Source organism: Sorex araneus, chromosome 6 (genome assembly GCF_027595985.1).
Source record: "Sorex araneus isolate mSorAra2 chromosome 6, mSorAra2.pri, whole genome shotgun sequence".
Taxonomy (NCBI): domain Eukaryota; kingdom Metazoa; phylum Chordata; class Mammalia; order Eulipotyphla; family Soricidae; genus Sorex; species Sorex araneus.
Window position 1 is genome coordinate 100,583,785 of NC_073307.1, and position 8,553 is coordinate 100,592,337.

At 50.8% G+C, this 8,553-nt stretch overlaps 1 protein-coding gene across 3 annotated transcripts in view; it reads right to left on the minus strand.

Moving 5' to 3' along the window:
* Positions 1 to 586: 586 nt before the first annotated feature.
* Positions 587 to 8,553, minus strand: part of P4HA3 (prolyl 4-hydroxylase subunit alpha 3) — a 47,233-nt gene continuing 39,266 nt past the window's right edge. The window contains exons 8-14 of one of the 3 annotated variants that reach the window (XR_008630759.1): positions 7,555 to 7,619; positions 6,113 to 6,272; positions 3,816 to 3,878; positions 3,244 to 3,312; positions 2,783 to 2,879; positions 898 to 1,387; positions 587 to 766 (exon numbers count right to left, since the gene is read on the minus strand). Coding sequence is in view for 1 of the 3 variants with exons in the window: in XM_004618190.2 (XP_004618247.2) it covers positions 1,323 to 1,387; positions 2,783 to 2,879; positions 3,244 to 3,312; positions 3,816 to 3,878; positions 6,113 to 6,272; positions 7,555 to 7,619 (519 nt within the window). In the remaining 2 variants the exon portion in view is untranslated. Of the gene's footprint in view, positions 1,388 to 2,782; positions 2,880 to 3,243; positions 3,313 to 3,815; positions 3,879 to 6,112; positions 6,273 to 7,554; positions 7,620 to 8,553 lie in introns of all 3 variants that reach the window. The other 2 variants (XR_008630758.1, XM_004618190.2) reach the window with 2 other exon arrangements.

An 8,553-nucleotide genomic window follows, 5' to 3' on the forward strand; every position in this document is an offset into this window, starting at 1 on the left:
GCCAGGGAGAACAGGGAGCCCAGCACTGAGGTGCGTCTCAGGCAGATTCACAAATACAGACAATGGTGTGATGGGGCCAAGCCAGAAGCATCGACAGACATCCCTTACTGGGGGCAAAAGCACTTGACCTGCCGGGAGGGCAATGGCCATGACTCACAGGGATAGTCACTTCAATGGGAGAAAATCACAAAGGAGATGAAATTGGTCAATGTGAGAGAAAGTGGGTGGAGGGTGATGGTGGGTGTCAGGAAGTGATGTGGACTCAGGATGGGAGGAAGATAACACAGGCAAAGTAGGGGTGAGGGCAGCAGGCGCAAAGGCAGGGGTCCAGGGCTGAGCCTGAAGGCAATGAGCTTCCTGACTTTGAGGAAAAATTAGAATGACCTGTGTCTCAGGAACCACATGAGTGACATGTGTATGAGGGACGAAAGAATGGCATGTGTCTGAGGAACCGGAAGGGTCTCACGAGTCCGTGTATCATATGTGTGAGGAATCTGCGGAATGTCCTGTGTCTAGAATGCAGGAAGGGGTATGGTGGGCGTGAGCCAGACTGAGATTAGAGCATAAACCAAATGGTACGATTGGCTTTGTTCAATCAGTGTTTAATGTGACAATATCCTTATTAGTTGAGGGGGCCACACTCAGCAGTGCTCAGGGATCACTTCTGGTGGGGCTCAGAGGACCATTTTAGGTGCGGGGGATTGAACCTGGGTTGGCCACAAACAAGGCAAGACTTGCTTTGACCACTGTCCTATCTCTCTGGCCCCTGTAACAATATTCTTGGTTGAAGAAAAGAATTCATAAGCATACTTTAGAACTGTATAAAAAATATATTTATATTTTAAAAGTTGCTTTCTGCTTAAAAGAAAAAAAAGCCATCTGAGGTACAGTCCTGACCTGAGAGGGTCCTCGCTGGTCTTCAGAAGCCAGACGGGAGACGGGCTCTGAAGGCAGGCGGGGGGCCCGCTGCAGGGGGTGTCCTCCGGGTCTCTTCAGGGCCACTGTGGGCCAGCTTCAGAATGGCCAGAGACAGAGGGCCTGGTGCCAAGGGAGGGTCTGGGCTCCAGAAACTTCTCCCTCTGTAATGTCCGCTCTATTGGATCACCCATCCTGCTCAGGCTCTCGTGCCCTGAGGATAAGTGATGGCAATTCTCCCACATCCCCTGCAGGAGAGCAGGTCCTGGCACCCAGCTGCAGAGCCGACAGACAGGGCTGCATCCCGGGCTGTGACCCGACTGTCCCCTCCCCCCCCACCCCGCTTAGCTTCGGCTTCTCTGCAAAGCCACAGGCATCACCAGATACTCTCCTCCAAGCCTCTACCCTCAGGGACGTGGGCTGCAGGGTCTGCGGAACTCCTGTCCATGCTCGTGGATCCATTTGTTGGCCACTGGGAGTGGGCAAAAGGAGAAAGAGCAGGTCAGCGGGGCGGACAGCGGCCTCGCTCCCGGGTCTCCCTGAATGCTGAGCCCCAGACTCGTGCCTCAGCCCTGGGCCAGCCCACTTCCGGAAGCGGACGGACGCTGTCTTCCAGGGGACGCGCCCAGCAGGGCCTCTCTCCTCCTGACTAACCTTTGCACACCTGGAGTTCTGAGGTCCCTTCTCCCTTCACTCCCGTGGCTCTGAATAGTGCCACCGCATGGTGCCAGTCCAGAGAAACGAGGGCACGCAGGGTTGACTCGCCTGAAAAATCTCAGCATGCAGGCTCTCCTCCGACTTATTCTCCTGTTTGGGGGCCACAGCAGCAGCACCCAGGGCTTACTCCCGCTCAGGAGATCACAGGCAGTGCCAGGGGTCGGGGATCAAACCAGGCAAGTGACTTTTTTTCAGTCACATTTGAAATAAGGGCCTTAACTTTTTTTTTGCTTTTGCTTTTTGGGTCACACCCGGCAATGCTCAGGGGTCACTCCTGGAATCACTCCTGGCAGTGGTCGGGGAAATATATGGGATGCTGGGAATCGAACCCAGGTCAGCCCTACGCATACTATCGTCCCAGCCCCAAGGGCCTTAACTTTTGAATTATCTCCCAAGCCTCTAGAAATAGGTTTTCAATACCCTTTTTTTTTCTTTCAAAGCTAGGTGCTTTTGGGGCCAGAGAGATATAGTACAGTGGGTTGGGTGTTTCCCTTGAAAGCAGCCATCAGGGTTCGATCCCCAGCATCCCATATGGTATCCCGATCACTATCACTATCACTATCATCCCGTTGATCCTCAATCTTCTCAAGCAGACCCAGTAACATCTCCATTCGTCCTAGCCCTGAGATTTTAGCAGCCTCTCTTTACTCGTCCTTCCCAACGGTGCCGCATTAGAGGCTCTTTCAGGATCAGGAGAATTAGACCCATCATTGTTACTGCATTTGTCATATGAATACGCCACAGAGAGCTTGCCAAGCTCTCCCTTGCAGGCAGGAAGCTCTTGGTAGTTTGCCAGGTTCTCTGAGAGAGAGAACTAGGCACTGCAAGGAGTAACTCCTGGGTGCAGAGCTAGGAGTAACCCCTGAGCATAAGCCAGGTGTGACCCAAAAGGCCAAAAACAAATAAAAAAAACCCAAAGCAAAGTGCTCTGGGACACACACCTACCACGAGCAGACTCACTGCTTGTTTTTCTCCTTGGCACTGCCCTTAAAGCTCCCCCCACCACCCCCAAGTCAGCTGGGGCATGAGCCAGCTCAGCTCCACAGACCGCCTGAGGCTTTGGGACCGGAAGTGTGAGTTTCCACCCACCTGGTCTTTCGCTTTCCTCGGGACACCTCACCTCCTCCCACACCCAGAAAGGCTGGCGTACCCCACTTGTCTCCCATCAGGACTGGACAGCCAGCATGAAGTGTGTCCCCGTCCCCTTCACCACTTCTGTGCAGGTTCCACCAAAATAATGCTGCGTTCTGCAAACAAACAAACTGGGCTGTGACTGTCCATCTTCCTGTGAGACCCAGCAGGGCTGCAGCTATAGCTCTCCTCCACATCTGCTGGCACCCCGTCGGACTCCGTCCCTGGGCACAGCGCGGCGTGGGCAAAGGAGAGGCCTCAGGGCAGCTGCCCCTGGGAGGGACAAGAAGGCGGGCAGCAGGTCCTCAGGGCTCAAACTAAGAATCAGGCTCAGGTAACGTGTGTGCCAAGGAGTCTGCGTGCTTTGACGACAGCAAGTGGGGGGACCTTGCTTTGACTGTTCCCCTCTCCCGGGAACAGGGCTGCCGGGGCCTGGCTCTGCACGCTGAGAGCCACAGTGGGGCACAGAGCCCCTCTCACCTTCACCACGGGCACGCTCAGGTTGGCATAGATGAAGGCTGTGGCTCCCCCAGCTTCCACGGAGCTCAGCTGCCAGAGGAAGAGACAGAAATGAAGCAGCCCCAGGGCACCCCCTGCCCCCAACACCACGCCAGCGCCACTTCATCCTCTATTTCTGCGCGGGGCAGGGGACTTGGAGGCACACGCAGTGTGGAAGCTAAGGGAGCCTGCCCAGGGCGCAGGGCCATGGCAGGGGGATTCTTCTTCCTCTCTTCTCCAGCCCACCTCCCTACTGCCTGCCATGTCACCCCAGCTCCTAGCCGAGCCACTGCAGATGGAGACACTGTCGTCCCATCTCTACACGCTGTTGGAGATGGCGCCCTCAGGTGTGCTCCTTGTACATCCCGTGGGGCTGAACAACACTATCCAAAATTCAAAACATTCCTGGGATTTTTGGGCTGAGTATCATCAAATCCAGATTTTAAAATGCTTTGAAAAGCATATATATAGTGTGTATATAAATGCATATATATGCATATATATATATAAGTGCCCTTAGTAGGAAGCCCTGGTTCCTCCCAAGCAAAACTCACATAGATCATAAACGTTGCAACTCGGTTTCCAGACTTCATTCTATACAGCGGGCTGGTGGGTGACTGGAATTAGAAATAAAACATCATTTTATGCTAAAGGCGCCAAATTGACAGTCAGGGTTCCACCATACTACAGAGAAGAGGAAAATGGGGTTTCAGATGGGGGATAACCTGGACCACAGCTTGTGGGGTCGGGGTGCGAGGGCACCGGCAGCCACACGCAGGAAGCCAGCGCCCCACCGGCGGCAGGGCCTGGACCCTGACTTTGATCTGCTGTTTCCCCTGTTTGTTTGAGGGCCACACCGGGCAGTGCTCAAGTGCTGCTCCTCGACAGTGCGCAGGGGTTGCTCCTGGAGCCAGAGGGGAGCCTGTCTCCGCGCACGCACGCCTCAGCCCCTGCCCCTCCCAGCCCCGCCCGTGATGTTGGTGAGGAATGATTTCTCACCTTTCTTATGTTAGGATTCATGCTCTGGTATACTAGGAACTCTTGGCCTGACCTGTGGTCACAAAGATTGTATGTTTCTCATGGTAAACTCGAAGTACTCGTATTGCAAACCTTCATGCCCAAAGGGGGAGAGACAGAGACAGAAACAGAAACAGAGACAGAGAGAAAGAAGGAAAGTGCCTGCCATAGAGACAGTTGTGGGGGGTGGGGTACCGGGAGGGAAACTGGGGGCACTGGTTTTGGGAAATGTACACTGGTAGAGGGATGGGTACTGGGACACCGTATGATTGAATGCTGACCATGATCAACTTTGTGACTCTGTATCTCATGGTAACAAAACAAACAAAACAAAAGCAACACACAATGAAAATAAATTAACTAATTAAATTTTTAAAAGATTATGTTTCCTTCTAACAGTTGTATAGTATTACATTTGATATTTAAGCCTACGAGTCTTTTCATATAATTCTTCATATGCTGTGAGGCAAGGATATAAATTTACTGTTTGTTTTGCAGACAGACATCCAATTGTATACAATTTTAGCACCATTTGCGGAAAAGATTGTTTTCTTTTCTCATTAAATTTCCTTAGCACTTAAAAAAAACACTCTGGGGGTCACAGCTGGCAATGCTCTGGGCTCACTCCTCGTGGTGCTTGGGAAGACCATATGGGATGCTGAGGATCGAACCAGGGCTGGCTACACGCAAGGTAACTGCCCTTCCCACTGGCCTATAGCTTTGGCCCCTGCAACTGTTCTTCTTTTCTTTTTCCTTTCTCAGGCCACACTTGGCGGTGTTCAGGCCTTACTCCTGGATCTGCACTTAAGGATCACTTCTGGCAGTGCTCAGGGGACTGCAAGGGCTGGGCATGTGCAAGGCAAGTGCCCTGCCCACTGGACTATCCAACTCCAGTACCTTTTCTCCCCCCAAAATCATCTGACCATATACATGTGGGTTTCCTTCTGCGCTCAGATCTGCCTCTTCGATCCATGCGTTTACCTTACACCATTACCCACACCCCGATTACTACAAGTCTGTTTATGTTTGAAGTCAGGGAGTGTGTGTCCTCTAACTCTGTTCTTTTACAGAACTGCTTTGCTGTTCTATATTCTTTTCATTGATATTTTAGGTTTAACCACTTTATTTCTACCAAAAAAAATCCTAGTCTATCATTCTCATAAAGTTTGAGCTGACTCTTAGGCCAATTTTGAGGAACTATTAAAGTTTTGTAGGATCCATACTCAGCAGTACGTGGGGCCTGGCGCCACTCCTTTCAGCACTGAGCAAAGGGGGCCGATGCTGGAACTCAGGACCCAAACTAGACATGAATTTACCTCCAAGCCACAACTCCTGCCCAAGGTCATCTTTTTGATCCTCAGAAAAGTATTTACAGGGGCTGGAGAAATAGTACAATGAATACGGTGCCTGCTTTACTTGAGGCTGACCCAGTTCAATCCCTGGCACCCACAGGGCCTCCTGAGCTCTGCCAGGAGTGATCCCTGAGCACTGAGCACTGCTGGGTGTGACTCCAAAACAAAACAAAGTGTTTTCTGAGTAGCCATCAGCAAAGATCAAGATGGCGAGGAAAGAAGAGAGAGGGAGAAAGGGCAGCCTTGGGACTAGAGAAATTCCAGCACCATCTTCTCACGGTCGTCTCCCCTCTAACCAGTTTCTGAGAGACGGGCAGGGCCCCAGGAGATGTGTGGGCAACAACTGGCTTACAACCACAGCTTTTGTATTTGTTACTTTCTGGAACAATCAACTCCTTTCTAAAATGTCACTGATAAGAGCTCTGCCTCAGAGAAGTCCAGAACACCCCCTCCCGAGGGGAGAGCCTGGGCCCCACTGTTACCGTCGCGTGGTCGAAGTGAGGTTCATAGTGCCCCCCGATTCCATAGTTGACCACCTGGAGATACTCGGCGTAGGGAGGCTGCACATCGAGGCCTGTGAGGGCAGCGATGCGGTGGTCAAGAGTCACCAGCACTGGGTCAACCGTGTCCTTCAGCCAAGCACTGAAACACATCACAGGTGCAGGGTCAGAGAAAGGAGGCCAGTGACTCATGAATGTGAAAAAATGAATGATGTCAACTGTAGGCAGAAGGAGGGAAGGAAGGAAGGAAGGAAGGAAGGAAGGAAGGAAGGAAGGAAGGAAGGAAGGAAGGAAGGAAGGAAGGGAGGGAGGGAAAAAGGGAACAATGAGGATGGACAAGATGATAACCATGAATGTTCTTTAATTTGTGTAATTTTCAGATCAAATCTGCCCTGTGTCTGCATCTTTCTCAACATTCTCACATTCACTCATTCAATACAAAGGCCACACCCAGTGCACGGATGCTGCAGAGAGTGCTTACCAAGCACTGAGAGGTAAGGAGGACTGAGAGAAACTCAAAAAAGCCAAATTTTAGAGACATCTCACCCAAGGAAACTGAGTGAATTTGGAAAAGCTTTAGATCAAGAGTAAGAAGGCCAATTCCCAATCCTTATCACAGGACTAAACTTTTAACCTTTCTGAAGTTCATTGTGCTCATCTGCAAAATGGGGATGACTACAGGAATCCACCTCACAGGCCGGTGGCGACCATGACACACAATGCCGCTGAAGGTGCTTTGCAAGCAGCATGTCAGCATTTGCCATAAAACCTAGGAAAATCTCCGCAATTCTGATGAATGAGCAGAGGTCAGAGGCCAAAGAGCTGAGTTCCGTCTCTTTTCCTGGGTGTCTTGTGGCGGTCCCCACAGAAAGGACAGAATCAGAAGAGAGATTCCACAGAAAGGAGAGTGTTCCCCACGGGAAGAGAGCGAGCCTCCTGGGCTCTGAATGAAGAGCTCAGCTCGGCCTGGTGGAAAGTGAGGAGCACTGCTTTCTCCATAAGGAAGGAGCAACCCGTTCATTCTTGCACAGGCACATGCATGCTGTGTCTGTTAGGGGGACAGAAATTCCCTAGACAAGAAAGCTACAGAGTTCTTAGAGCTCGTGAGAGAGTAGCACATTCAAATCAAGGTGACCTGAGAAATGAGAAACAGCCTTTACACTGCTTGAAGGTTCTGGGGAGCAGAGAAGGTGCTCAGTCAGCCCCCGGGCAGTCACTAGGACGGAGTCTTAGAGACCAAATGCTGAAGGGCTCACAGAACTGCATACCTGCCGGCAGCTGAAGGCTGATGCTAGTAACATCCATCAGCCTTGCACCAGCCTGTGCGTGCATGCATGCGTGCGTGCGTGTGTGTGCACGCGTGTGTGTGAGTGTGTGTGTGTGGTTGGTGTGACAAGGACCGTTACCAGGGGGACCCCTCTTACCTCTTGCTGATGCGGTACTCCACGGGCAACTGCTTTTCCCCTGAGGCCACCACAGATCTCTGTAGCTGGGGTGAAGGATGAACAAAACAGTCCAAGAGTTTAGGACACGAGGGAAGGTGGTAATGGTGATGGGTGCTGAGGGTTCTGAAGGGAAGGTGATGAAGGTGATGAAGGCTATGAAGTGAACACATCTATGGACACACCTCTCTCACACAAATCTAACCTCTCTACTTTAAAGATATATATTTTTTCCCTAAATTTTTTAAACACCATGATTTACAATACTGTCACTGGCAGGGTTTCATGCATACAACATTCCAGTCCCACACCCTCTGCCTGAGTCCTGCTTCCCTTCATCACTGTCCCAGGGACCACCCCTTCCCCTCAGCCCCCAGACATCCTTCCCTACCATTTGCACATGGTGGTAAACTCAGTTCCATAGATTAGGTAACAGATTCTGTTACTTTGGGCTATTGGTTATTTCCTTACTATACTACTTTATACTTTAAGAATATTTTGCTCATTCTACTAATTGTGAGTTGTCCATCTTGACAATAAAAAATAGTCAAGGACAAAAAACCCTAAAGAGATAAAATTAACCTCTGGTATTACATCTGGTAAAAGCAGCACTGAGTGGGAGACTGATGTGAATAAAGGAGCTGTGCGACTGAGAGGGCATGCTGCCCCTTTTCCTGTGCCCCCGACGCTGACCCAGGCACCCTGGCTGGTACCAGGAACCTAGTGTTTGTCAAGTTGAACAAGCACCCCAACAAGCAAAGCCTCCTGAAGCAAGACAGCTCCTGGACGATCCCGAGCAAAGCCCTTGCTATGGAGAATCAAAATCTGTTCACCTACAGTGGCCTGGGTTAGAATAAAGAACATTTTTAAGAAGCCCTCAAGTTACTGATTCAGCTGAATGTCTCATTTTGTTCTGAAAGTCTGGGCAGACATTTTAAATTGTTTTTAAAGAAGGCGCCTCTAACTTCAGAAACAGAGTAC